At 38.0% G+C, this 14,590-nt stretch overlaps 1 protein-coding gene across 5 annotated transcripts in view; it reads right to left on the bottom strand.

Moving 5' to 3' along the window:
- gria4a (glutamate receptor, ionotropic, AMPA 4a) overlaps window positions 1-14,590 on the bottom strand; it is a 118,521-nt gene that overhangs the window by 37,324 nt on the left and 66,607 nt on the right. For 4 of the 5 annotated variants that reach the window (XM_040008788.1, XM_040008789.1, XM_040008790.1 and 1 more), the window contains exons 8-10: window positions 11,638-11,805; window positions 10,309-10,413; window positions 9,253-9,363 (exon numbers count right to left, since the gene is read on the bottom strand). In XM_040008788.1, coding sequence (XP_039864722.1) covers window positions 9,253-9,363; window positions 10,309-10,413; window positions 11,638-11,805 — 384 coding nt within the window. Of the gene's footprint in view, window positions 1-5; window positions 6,200-9,252; window positions 9,364-10,308; window positions 10,414-11,637; window positions 11,806-14,590 lie in introns of those variants that run through there. The other variant, XM_040008793.1, reaches the window with a different exon arrangement.

The following is a 14,590-nucleotide window of genomic DNA, read 5'->3' on the forward strand; positions in this document are numbered from 1 at the left end:
TACAAAACCAGCATAAGGGAAGAAGGACAGCTGTTTGGACGAACATGATGGCAGGAATTAAGAGGAACCAGTCTGCTTACGAACAATGCACCACGTATGAAACACGTACAAAGAAAAGTGATGTTATTCTTGTGAAAAATAGACATGTATATAGATTTTAAGGAGAAGCTTATATTGAACTTCTTTTTGTAAAAACAATCTTTGAGTAACAAATCTCTACAAGATATGAAAATAATGCAAAGCTACAGGATTGAATAAAAGACCAAAGAGCAAATCAGCTGAATTTTATAAACTACATACACATCACCCTAAGATATCTTAGCGTACATACAGGACCATGTCCATATAACCCACCATCACATATTCAGATTCATGTGTTAGTAACTGTGTAGTAACATAAAATCTCACACACAAACTACCTTGTTAGTAAAACACAGAAGCCAGAACTTGATAAAAAATGATAGTTGATAAAATGGGAAAATATCTATATATTACAGATGGTTTTTACAAGGTGAAGTTTTATATCTTGTTTTTCTAACTTGCAGCACTGTGTTATATGCCTTCGTCTACATGACTCCACAGGGATCCTCACCTGAATTAGTGCAACACTAATGCTGAGAAGAGAGAAATGTATGAGAGGGAAGAAAAATACAAAGAAGGAGAAGAAAAAGCAGAGGAGACTGGTGCTTTTAGGCGAAATGAATTCTGTGCATGCAGTTATCAAAGATGAAAGCGAAAAGAACGAGTTTAATGTGAGGTGGTGGGTGTATTAGGAATAGCACAAATGCATCGCTGCACGTAGGATATCCACAGAGAAAAGAAACGCACACAGACGCAGAGAGTCTTTTGAGTGACAGTGCATCTATCAGAAGCAGTGAGTAATGGTATTATGCCTGAGGCAGCTTACCCTGTAATCCACATGAAACAAAGCCTATTAAAATGTTATCAAACCTGTTTTAATCAAAGACTAATCTCATCTGTTTAATCAAACAGGCCCGGTATAATACCCAACATGGCCGAGCTATGAAACAGTAAATGTGGACGATAAAACACATACAAAACGATAACATTTGAATTCTTCATTCGCGAAATTGATTCACACCAAACTCAAGTACAGTTTAATCAAGGAGAATTTTTATGCTGACATGAATCAAAGAGGTCAAATGAGCAATAAAGAACACAGATCTGGATGAAATCAATGGGAGAATCTTCAATCTGGGAAATTGAATTACATTAAGAAAAGGTCTAGCTCAAAGGAAGGCATGCAGAGGGATTAAAACCATCTCACAACAGGAGCTGAGCGATACAAACAAATCCTTCAAAGGGAAGTTGGATTTATAGATTGATCCTTATTCTCTTCAGCAAACAAAGAGCTTGAAATGAAACCATTTATTTGTGCACTTGTGTACGACTGAGGCGTAAAATGAGAAATTCTTCTCAGTGGGGGTATTTAATGACTTTGCATTTATCTAAATGTAAAGATGATTTATACTGCAGAAGAATTTCTGTCTTATATTATCTGATTCCTAATTTGGTTTATGAGTAAATATCTTGAAAATTAAAAGCATTCCCCACCGCCTCTGCTGGACATCCTGACACTGCTCACTGGATTGAGGATTACCATTCTGAAGACTCCAGTCTGGTATTTTGGCCACCACCAAAATAAAATAAACCCAAAAAGCATCAAGATAAAGAATTATCATTGTTATTTTAAGCATGTTCACAACCTGAAAAAGCTGCTAGGATAGCTGTAAACATTTCTTTTTCTAAAATATTTTTTTTTAAATGAGTTCATCATCATTTTTTTTTTAGTTTGCTTAGGACGTGCACGCCTTTTTGTTCTTCCACATAAACAAGATAAAAAAACCATACAGAAAATAACATTACATTTAGACAATTCAAAAACAAACACACATTACAGAGGTGCTTTTTGCAAAAAAAAAAAAAGATTTCTCCACTTTTCAGTAAAAGACTATTAAGAAAATCTGTTTCTTTTGAAGCCAAGCATTCAAATCAGTTCTTAATTTATGTTGAATATTAATGCTGAACATTTGCACTACCAAGACAATCATCGTCATCATCATTAAATACAAACATTTGCCCTTTGGTGCTCAGTTTCATAACATACAAAGAAAACAAAACATAAAAGAACAAAACATTTCTCCCAAAAATATGATTATCAGATACATTAGCAGCTTCCGGGGCAAAAATTCCACAAACTCTACATCAATCATGTGAAAAGCAAAGCAGTTTCATGTAAATGAAACAGATGCACAGAGCCATCACAATCGCATACCAGGGATAAAAAGTAAGAGGAAAGAGACAGTGTGAGGAAATCATCATTTAAAGTACAAGTGCTTTGAACGCTGGAACCAGTTGTAATGCAGACAACTTGTACAAATATATATAAGGAAATAAGGAAACTCAAATGTATGCAATATTATAATCTGATTGATGTGGTTGCATGTTTAAAGCACTATCTATAACCTTAATAGTTTCCATTAACATATATGTGCTCAGAGCTAGACTGATACCACTCTAATTCTGTAATTTAATTATGAAGCTGCAGCCATTAGACAGTTAGCTTAGCACAACTGTCCACTGGAATGAATGCAACCAAAGGATTAGCTGAAAAATACAACATACATCTCCTCAGTGATTTTTTCTTGAGCAATAATTCTCCTGTTGCTCTCTACATCCATCCGTAAAACACGGTGGAGGTACTGTCGTGGTTTAGAGCAGCTTTTCAGCTAGTGGGGTTGGGGATCGTTTCAAAATGAATTATGAACACAAAAAGGTACCATCTGGTAAGCATCTGATTGGCAACAGTTTCATGTTTCAACATGACAGTGATCCCAAATATACTGCCAATGCAGTGAAAGCATACCTTGATAAAAAACACACACAGTGGAACACTCTCAGTCAGGATTTAGCCTAAACAGAGCCTGGACCTCAACATGATTAAAGAAGTGTGGGATAATCTTGAACGAGAACAGAACAAAAAGGCAGCCAACATTCAAAGAGGAGCTTTGAATGTCATTCAAAAAGATTGGAGAACTACAGTTCAGCTAAGAGAGTTCAGACTGTGTTGAACGTTTAAGGTGTCATACCTTTCAAGCTTGTTAGAATTGTAACAAGCTATTTATTTATTTATATATCTCTATTTCCATGTATCTTTGCACATGTTTCAATAAACTGCTACACCTATTTCCCATTTTCATTTTGAATAAACCACTCTATTCCTATTTTTGGAGCTTAATTTGAATTTGAGATTGTTTCTGATATAATTGGTTTAAGGTTTATGTAATAATCAACTTAAAATCATATCCACAAGTATTCGTGCACATGCTGTAGTGTCAAATGGAGAGCAGCATTATTGTCCAAATCAAACTCTTGGCAGTTGGCAAATGGAAATATCTTCTAATGCATATTTATTTATTTTATTTATTTTTATTGTCAGCTTTATAGTGAATTCTGTGAATCCAATCCTGTCACGTCCAAACAACTTTCTTTGCTGACCCTGAAATGGAAGCGCCTTATCGGGTCCCTTCCTTAAAAAATAACCTTGAGCGCTTGTTTGCTTCATCTTTAATCACTGATTCTCAGCAGGAATCTTTTAGTCAGCTTGTGTTAAGGAGAATGCAGCCATCTCAATTACAAGGTCAAATGCTTGAAGTCTGACAAGTCTACTTTGCTGAGTTAATTTAGTTTTATGTAAGCCGATACACACGAAAGGATATACTATATGTATGGACACACACATTTTAGCTGAAGCTCTGGCAAAAGTGGCAGTGTATCACTTTAATGCCTCTTTAAGGTTTGTTATCAGTTTGCTCCAGACACTTTTGTCTTGCTGTGAGTGAGTGAGTTTGTGTGTGTACAAGATGTTAGCGCATGTATTTACTGCTGGGAAAAAGCATCATGTTTGGGTGTTGCCTAATGTGGCATCATGAGTTAGTGCAAGGAATGGGAGGGGAGAAGAGAGGAAGAAATAAGAATCAGGAGGTTGAAAGGAAAGAAGGATGGTAATGGGAACGAGACTAGCAGGATGAGAGGGATGCAGGGCGTTTTGGCTGTAAGAAACTACAGAAGAAAGATGAGGGAGGAGATCAGAATACAAACAGTGATCGCTACAAGGAGAATAGACGATAGAAACAGCAAGGGGGAAAGTGTGAAGGAGAGATTAAGAGAAAGAGAGAATGTGACAAAAAAAGAAAAATGGAGAAGAAGCGAGGGAGCAAGCAAAGAAGGGAAAGGGGTGTGTGAGAGAGGGAGAACAGCTTTGTAGAAGCAAATGGTTGGGGCTGATAAGACATGAAACACTTCACACTGGTGCCAAAAAGGCAGAAATGACTTGCTATGTAAGCCAGTCAGCTAGCCTGGTGAGAAGACGAACCCCAATGCAATGGACAGTCAACCTAACTGTCCAGTCATTCATTCACTCCCCCTCAAACCCCCAACTGGATTACAGCATTTTAAAAGCTAGATTTTTACATATCAAGAGACATCTCACCAGCCTGCGAGCTATCCGTTCACATGACCAGAGAAGCAAGGCAGGCAGTGAGTCACAGCCTTTGTCAGTTACTTGGTCAGGCAGTCCATTTATTAAGCAATTACTGCAATCACAGTACATAATCATCTATCCGGTCACATATTTGGCCAGTTGGTCAGTGCGATTAACTCCCAGCTATTTAGCCATAAAGAAAGCAGGGCAGTTCAGCAGTTAATAAGATTATTTGAGCAGCCAACCAATGACCAGAAGACGAAGACTGCCAGTCCTTCAAGTCCTCTTCAGTAACAGTCAGTCAGTTTGTCTGTCAACATATGAATCAGTCAGACAACTAATCATCAAGGCTAACCAACCAGCCGTGCACAATCCTTTTGGTTCGTTAAAGATTTGGTTTTATTTTTTCATTAACAATATTTTTTAGCTTTTGCCTTTTCTTTCTTTTAAGATTAGAATTGTTTAAGTTAAAATCGAACTAATATAAAGTCAGATATATTGCACTACTATGATTATAAAGCAGGGGCATAAATAAGACACAGTCATGTCCTCATGGGTGTATCTGGAATAGAGTTAAGGACTCTTTAATAATGACCATAGGCAACACATCTAACAATCTGCCCTCATCTTTGCTCTGAGATCTGTGAGGGCTTTGTAGATGCACATGCACTCATGTGTTTGTGTAACTGGGTTTCTAATTAATGTTTACTTTAGCATTTGGGTCTTGAGGATGTCTGCAATATTTCCATTTTCGTGTAGGGTCAGCTTTGGAGTATTTTCTGGGATAGTTTTTAAAAAATGCTATTCTTTTACATGTAGAGTACACAAATGATCACAGTGTCACTGTGGAAGTAAGATTAAATACATAGAGAGACATGGAAAATAGCACTGTCTCATACAAATGCCCAACAAGTCACCTAAAATTATGAGAACAGGTTTACTTTACCCTTTTATTTTGATGAAGAGATAAAAAAAAACAACCTATCAGAAGAGCTCAAATACACTAAAGGAAAGCTGACTGAGTAGGCATGACTGAATAGATTTACAGAGAGACACAGCATAGAGATGAAGACAGAGGAGAGAAAGGTGAGTGCTTAAAAAAAATGCCGGACTGACAGTGAAGACCTGTCACTCTCCACCTACATCTTCTCTTAAAAAAAAAAAACAAGTAAAAAATAAAATCGAAATCTGATTAAGGCAAATTCTTCTGCAGGCAGTGTAACAGAGAGGACGGTGGTAGCTGTGTTGTCCTCAAAAAGAGAAGAATCTAAATTAACAGTGTTGTTCCACAGTCCGGTGACTTTGTGCGACCAAATGTCAAACCTTGACAGACGCTGCAGAATCCATTGCAGAGCTTTCATCTGGTGGTAGCTTTGTTACGAGAGGAAGACAGGAGCACAATGAGCAAGTCAGCCCAAAACCTCACAGGGCCATGATCCTCCTTCTCGTCTCTTCTCTGTGCCGTTATTTCTTAGCCATCTTCATCTAAGCAAATATATGATGTCAGAACCAAATAATTTAAAAAAAATGTTATACAGAAAAAAAGAAAAGAAAGATAAGTCCTTTAAGAGCTTTAGAGAAACTCTATCAGGCTGTCTGTTCTCAGTCATTTTCGAGGGTCTGAGGTTTCTGTCTGTTGGTTTGTCTGCAGACTCGGCATCAGTGTCGCTGCAGAGGTTTCCTCATCACCAGAGGCTGCAAAGAGGAGGAGGTGGCTGAGCTAACATTAGTCAAGCCCTGCTGAGGTCACCATCCACAGAGAAATATGCAAAGACTGCAGGCATGGAGGTAGAAAACAAAGGTTTGGGGAGGCTGAAGAGGTGAGTACAGTTACAGAGAATCGAGAAGAGGAAGGAGAGATGAGGGGAGTACGAGGACAGATGTGCTTGAATGTCAGATGAATGACAGACATATTATAGAATGACAGAGGGAAATAAACAACGGAAGCATGTACACACTGTTCACCATACTAATTTATTCATAACACCAGCTCTTCAACCAAAATGAGATTAATGTATTGACACAGTACAAAATAAACAGAAAACAGCACTGCACTGTCACAGATTACTAAATTGCCCTTTTAAGTATCTGATCTTGTTGATGTGTTTGTATGTTTCTCTTGCACCTGACTCGAGTCACCAAACCAAACACTGCAGTGTAGTTTGATATATTGCCAGCTGAAATGTGCATGGCTGAAGGTGAAGCTCAAACTGGGGACACCTAATCCAGCTGATTTAGTGTTTCTGAACTCTTTACAGCAGCATGCGCGGCTGTTTTCCTCTGCGCCAGCAGGAGTGATGACTGGATCTGGCCACCGGAGGCACTGTAGACTCACTGCACTCTCAAATCAACATCTTTGAGCCGTTGTCTGTTTGTAAGTATTTGCATGAGGGGAGGGCAATGGCGAAGTACAACTGCAGATATTTTGGTCACATTTGAGTTTTCTGGATGAAACGATGCAATGTGCCTTAAAACAAAACACCGAATTAAAGCCCGAGCATCTGTGGCTTGTTTTATCTCTGGGCTGAAATTAGTCTTTTGAGTTGCTTTCACTTGCATCACTTTGCATGCCAAATTGAATTAGACTGATTGCATTTACAGGAAGGGGATGGCCACCATAAAAACGCTGCAGATGGGTGAAGTGAAATCAAATGTAAGCGGAGGATGTGCACACATCCACCGATTAGCCCTCCTTTATCCTTGTTTGTAGAAGAAAGAGGAATAATTAAACTGGGCTGCAGAGCAGTGTCTATGTGAAAGCTATTAGAAGAGATTGGACTGAGGTCACTTCTAAATGGTGATCTGAGGTCACTTTTGGATTTGCCTACTAATGAGACATTAGTGAAATCTTCCAGCTGGACAAGTGCCACTCCCTCCTGGCTGTACTGCGAGGGCTCTATTGAACTCATCCAGCTCGTCCACTTCCAGGCTGATTTTTCTTTCAGTGTTAAAACGGTGCCATGTTGTGCCCTTGTTGGAGTTCATCCTCCAGCTTTCTGATGCTGAATGTATCCAAAAAGACCACAAAGACAGGTAAACCTCACCACAGAGCTGGACTTGAAGCACTATCAGTTATACAGTATCCACAAAGTAACTGTGGTAACTTCCCTCTCTATGAAAAGTGATTGCATGTGTTGACTGGTTACGATCGTGTGTAATCAGTAATCAGCGGACGCATTACCATTTTCATTTGAATAATGTATGGCCCCCACCAATAAAAAGAAAACAAAGAGGGTCCAAGCTAAAAAAACATTTCTTTTTTTGATAAGTGGAAGTTTCCAAACGCTTCCCATGGACGCTGAAACAATGGCTGAGGTGAGAGTGTGCCAGAAGCTGACTGAAAAGCCAGATTGTCCAGACATAAGGGTTCAATCGTCCTGTGAACCATCAGACGAGTCTAACAACACTTAAAAGGGGCACTTTAGCCTCGTATTATCACATTAATGTTGTGGCCATTGTTTCCCCACAGTACAGACTGCAATATTCATGGCAGACTCTATTAGCACTAAGGGATGACACATGCCCACTTCTTCTTTATTTAATTGTACTGAAAATAGCCACAGTTCACCTAGAGGGTACTTTCAAGACACCCTTCAATGAAAAGGAGTGATGCGGCTTAAAAACAAGATTCTCACTTGCTATTAGAAGATAAAATGCAAAAGGTGGAGGCTACTCTGAGTATTTTTCAATATTCAAGAAACCAGCTTGAGATGATGTGAGCTTTCTGACATTAGGTCACTTCTAGTAGCTTCAACCACACGAAGATGGCTCCATGCTTTTCATCTTGTTTCAGCATAAATCAAGGATCATTAGACCTTCGATTGTTCAATTTTGATGAATCCTTGGGAATTGTAGCTTCAGTTGCTACAGCCAGTGTGCTCTTCTGCTGTTGTAGCTCATTTGCTTCAAGGTTGGACATCCTGTGCATTAATGTTTTTATGCCTGTGAATCCTTTCGAACAGTTACAAGTGATATTGGGCTATACAATTAAACTGAATCGAATTGATGTGCTGCTATCTTGGCTTCAATGAGTGGTTACTGGTGTTACTGTTGCCTTGCAATCAGCTAGAAGTCAGGCAATTTTCCCCTCTGACCTCTGGCATCAAGGGATTATTACCCAAAGAACTGCAACTCACTAGATATTTTCTCTTTTCTGGGCCATTCTTTGTTGGCCCAGGAGGTCGTCAGTTTCTGAAACATCAGCAAGCTGGCGCCAACACCCATGCCTAATTCAAAGTCACTTAAATCCCCTTTTATCTCCATTCTGACGCTCACTTTAAACTTCAGCAGGTCATCTTGATTATGTCCATATGCCTGAATGTACTGAATCGATTCCATGTGATTGGCTGATTAGGTATTTGCATTATTGACCACTCGATCAGGGGTGCCGAATAAAGTGACTGGTTAGTGTGTATCCTATCCCCTTGTGAAATATTCTAAGTGGGTGTTCTGTATATGAGAAATTCTCTGCCTATAGTTTTCCTATTCCATCAATTTCCACTTACTAATCTTGCTTGGAAAAAAATGTAAAATAAAAACTTGTTTCATATGGTTATCATATTTTTTCTGGTGTGTAATTTTTTTTCAACATAAACTTCAAGTCTCTGCATACATGCTCAAGTCAAATCAAGATTCTGGTGACATTAGGCTATGTATTTTGGAACGACTGAGTGTCCGCGCTGAAGGAGAGCCTCACCCTAATAGCACCCAAACAATGGAGAAATGAAAACAGTCAGATGGTACATTACCATGATAGTTGTCACGACAACAGTCCGGTTCTCCATAGCCGAGCTGTCATTGGACAGAGCATTTTCATTCTGGACCAACACAAGTTTGTCTATGTCGTTCCAATAACCAATCTGAGGTAAACAGAGGGATATATGGGAGTAGGAGAAGATGAATGAGAGGGATAAGAGAAAAAACATCCATGAAAATATAGTTTAATGTACTTTCAATCAGTTTTACCCTCGCACAATTTATGCAAAATGTAATTCGACATGCATGCAATACAATCGAGATAGAAAAGGTAAAACAGAAACATTAAAGGAAATGAGAAGGCGAAATAGGAGAAAATGAGACTGAGAGACAGATAAATCAGATTGAGCAAACTCCAGGAAATTTCCCATTGGAACTGTAGGAGATATTGAGTGTGAGCCAAGAACCTTCAATAAACACACATCGCTGTCGAAGGAACAATTGCGATGCTGGAACATGGTGCTATATCTTTATTATTGGGGCTACATGTATGTGATTTTCCAGTATAGAGAATTTATAAGCTGTTCCAAATGACATCCTATCCTCTTATTTTCTTCTCTTATTGAGACAGATTATGTTCAAACTTTACTTATTTATGTCACTGCAGATTTTTATGTACCCCCAGGTTGCCTGGGAGCTGATCTCCAGTGTGTACTCCAAAAAGCCATTAATATACACAAGCTGTGATGGCTGGTTTGATTGCAGTCATCTAATGGTATTCATAATTGCAAACAGAAGTTATTAATTAAGAATTATGAAAATAATTATGGCGTAAATTATTTTTTTTATGAATGGAGGCTGAATGAAGAATGAAGCACTATACAAATTAACAGGAAGTGTATATATTAATTGTGATTTATGTATATATCCTGCTGAGGCATCGCATTTGCTCAAATTAAGATAAACAGCTTTTTCTTTGCATTTTCCTGTCTTTTAACATGGCTTTTTAGAAACACGGTCTAAAATACTTTGCTCATGGTATTGCTGTGAGTATCTGGACTCAAAAATTTATAGTCCTTGTCTTTTTTTAATGCATGAGGAACTTTTACCTTGCGCGGGCCATTGCTCTTGAGTTCAAACACGTCCATCGTGTAATTCACCCTCCGACCGTAGTGATCAAACTGAATATTCCCAGTCAGGCCCTGAATGCGCACCTGGATGAATTGTAACAGTAGAAACATAAAACTAAAATAGTTCATACAGATGTTTAAGATCGCAGACACTCAGTGAACAGTCAGGAGTACAATAGGAGTGCTTGGGCTTCTTTTTTTGTCTTCATGGTGAAGCCAAGCAAGCGGTGCTTAAACAAATAGTTCAATAACTGCAACGGGATGCTGCAACAGAGACAAAATTGAGTTTCCATTAGCAATAATTTGATGCACAGTTAACATTAAGACTGATACCCGTTATTTATTTCAATTATGCCAAACGAAACGCTTGCATTGTTTCCTATGAACACTTTGTGCCCAAGCTGAAAACCTGAATTGAGTGTGGGAATGTTAGCTGCTGCCACTAAGCAACTATAAACAGAAGAATTAATGAATGCAAATACTTAACCGGTGCTGGGTTTTTGACCCAGTGTTTTTGAGTTTATTGTTTAATGTTCTCTGTTGATTCTTAGGTTGCCCCTCATTTGTTGTCATTAAGCGTTAGTTTGTCTTTGCTTTTAGAGGCCAAGTCTAATTAAAGTTAATATTGTCTCGTTTTCACTTTAAACATTACACTGAAAGTCTGAGGCAAATACCGCTGATGGGTAAGTACATGAGACATTAATATAAATTGATAAGATATAGAAATACGGCAGTACAAGTATAAACATAGAGACAATTGAAGTCCTGTTGATACAGTATTTTAAAACAACTGGACCAAAGCATTTATTTCCATAATATTTTGTTCTGTCATGTTCTGTTTTTATCATCAAATGGTTGGGACCTCCACAACTTTAACATTATGACCACAAAATTTCTACCGATTCACAACAGACAACAGCCGCAGTTCCTAACAGAGCATCCATGTACTGTATGCCTTATTTTCAAAATAAAAGCACTTGGATTTAACTTTCCAAAATAAAAGCACAAAGCTAAGAGTTTATCTGAATGGTTTAATTAGTTTAGTTAGTGTTTAAAACCTTTTCAGTAATTTTTTCTGCTACCATTTTGTTTCAGATTATTTACAACCTATTTACCTCCAGCTTTTCAGGAGAAAGCAAAAAAAATAAAAAATTCTACATCAGCAACAATCCTAGTCTTACTTCTTTGTTTTGTTCATTTCATTTGTGCATGTATTTGTTTTTTGTGTGTTTACATGTGATAATGGATAATTCATTTAGCTTTCACTCTATTATAAAATTTGTACACTATCAGTGAAATTGAGCCAACCTGTTTGAGCGCACGCTCCATATCTATTCCTTGGTTCCAAGGAGCAGCTGGATTGGCCAGACAGTCACCTGCATTGCCACGGCGACTGATATCGATTTTTTGACGGCGAAGGGTGCGGAAGGCTTCAGCCATTACAAGGACACCATCATAAGTCAGAGATGAGGTATACTGCGAAAAAGAGAGAGGGAACAAAGGTTACCTCTTTGACAAGCCTAAACTTTGTATAGAACTGTATGTATATCTTAGGTCCTTCATGTTATATAACTGATAACATAAATTGCCTAAAAACTGTTTTATTATCCTTTTGCATTAAAATGTTTAGTGTGAAGTATTTCAGTATATTTGTTGCTTTCCAAGAATGTTTTTCTACAACAGTATTACTACCCACTCACATCTTTTGACCAGGCTTAGACCATCATAACTCTACATAAGGGAACATGGTCATTATGTAAACTGTGACCAGTGCCACAGTCTATCTCACTGCTCTGACTTTTATTTTATTTCTCCAGTAAATATCAATCAACACCACTATAAATGTAACATCACTGTAAATGTGCCAGGATTAGACAGAGTTACAGTTTTTAAATAAAGTCACTGTACGTGACATTGAAGCCATTTAAATGAGTTAAATTATTACATAAACATGTTTTTCAAATATGCCATAATTCTTTGTCATGCTGATTGCCAAAGTTTACAAATGCTTATTAGTGTTTCACTGGGTTGTATTATAAAATAGACTTAATACCTTTGAAATGACTTGCTATTAATTCTAATTCAATGGAAGACACTATCAGTGTCTGTGCTCTGATGAAACCCTGCAAGTGATGGTGGTCTTGACAGATTGCTTGACAAATTCATTATAGGTAAGACACAGCGCTGCAGGGAAGAATACCACACACTCAGCAGCAACACCCCCACCCAGGACACACACAGACACGCAGCTCCACACAGATGGAGGCAGTCAAACACACAGCAGGCTGCCTTCACATCGCGACAGAAAGAAGTGGAGGGATGAAAATGGAAGGATGGAGGCAAGTCGGCTGAGATTCTCTTGCCAATGCTTTCCACGCCTCTGCAGGTAGTTTCTCTCTTATTGACATCCCTTGATTTGTATCCCACAAGGTGTTTTTTGCAAGGCTACGCAACTGTGTCATCCTCCTTTCATCTGTACCCTTTGAAACTAAGGAAAGCCTTTAGGCATGTGACTGACAGATGAAGACTATCCGAATCACAGAGAAAACAAAAAGTGAGCCAAGTAGTTTTCTAACTTTCAGTTTTTGTCAGGAGTAGAGTACAAATGTTTTGGGGGCACAAAGAAACAGAATTACCTTTTAAAAACACAAAGTTTCAGAAAATGTTCCCCAGGATCAGATTCAATCTTTAAGTTTTTAAATGTGGCCTGTCAAACAGGATAAAACATTTAGAGAAAAATATCAGGGACCGGCTTTATGATTAATATATAAAGATGAACCAAGTAGTTTTCATTTTTCACACATATTTATAAAAATCTATGCAGCTATGACGCTTTGCAAAAAGTGAAATGATCAAATCCCTCCTTTTGCAAGAAGGACTTGAACATTGTCCAGTATAATCAAATGCAAGCAAAACTAAATTCTAGTAGCATCAGCTGTTATTTATCTTTAAAGCTAATAAAAATGCCATTTTGCTAACTAACTAAGTTTGTGATGTAAACGACTCCATCCAATTTGAGCCAAAACCATATCTGACCTAAATTTCACTGTCTTTGTGTAGCTCTCTTATGGCTCCCCTGCTGTTTTCAGATCACTCCTGGAAGTATTCTGATGACTTCCACATCTGAATCTTCACCTCTTTTACTGTCACGCAAAGAACAAAAGAACAAAAATCAAACAGAGCAAAATTCTGCTGTTAGGTAGATGTTACAGCTAAAACTTGATCCTGAATAATTTTGGACTTGGTATTTGACCCTGACATTCACAGTCTGATCATCAGGTCAAATTCCTTTTCCACAATTCCCATGACTGTGACAATATGATGACTGAAAATACATGCTTCTGATTATTCTCTGGGTTTGGATGCTGCAGGCTGTTTCACTGAAAGCTGCTGTTTGTTTGCTGTGTTGCAGCCAAAGCCTTCCTTACTTAATTCCATGTATAGTTGTAATTTCCTGTTTTGAGAAGGGTTTTTGGTTTTCCAGATATCCAGGGTTGTTGAATCTGTTATAGATGTGTCCTTGCATGACAGCATTTAACGTGGCGTCATGAATAACACTGGCTGAGCACGAGTTCGTCTTCGTTCAGAGGGAGAACGGTACGGTCTGTGAGTGAAGGCTTTTACTGTTACGTTCTGTTCTAATTTTGTCTCTCCAGCATTTCCTTCTTTTTGAGACTTTGTCTGTTAGCTGTTTGTTACGTCCTGTTTTATTTTGTGAGTTGTTTGTCTCTTTTTGACTTGCTTTTAGTTTTACTGTCTTTTCATTGTCTTGCTTAATCTCAGCTGTGTCTAGTTCCCATTGTGTTTCCTCTCATCCCTGATCATCCCTCTGTATACAGTCCTGTGTCACTTTGGTCGTTTTCAGAGTGTCCGTGTTTTTACGCTTATGTGCTCTTTTTTTTTGTTTGTTTTAAAGTAGGGCTGCTGCCTTCTACCCAATATAAATGTTTAATTTTTTTATCTTTTCCACCTGTAAGTTCTGAACCTGGGTGTCTTTCCTGTGACAATAGCTCAAAAAACAAACAAACAAAAAAAAAATACGGATAAACTGGATTTGATTAAAAGCAATAACAAGAAAGATGGAAAACGTCAGGATTGTGCAAGAAGTTAATAGACGAACAAAAAGAAAAAAATATATTTAAACACTACATTGAAAAAAATATTAAATGAGTTTCTGAGAAGGAAATAACATCTGAACATTTAATTTCATACCAGCAATAATAACTAAAAGTAGAATTTAAGTCAGTAAATCTAATGTTTA

Source organism: Simochromis diagramma, unplaced genomic scaffold, assembly GCF_900408965.1.
Source record: "Simochromis diagramma unplaced genomic scaffold, fSimDia1.1 OVJJ01000344.1, whole genome shotgun sequence".
Taxonomy (NCBI): domain Eukaryota; kingdom Metazoa; phylum Chordata; class Actinopteri; order Cichliformes; family Cichlidae; genus Simochromis; species Simochromis diagramma.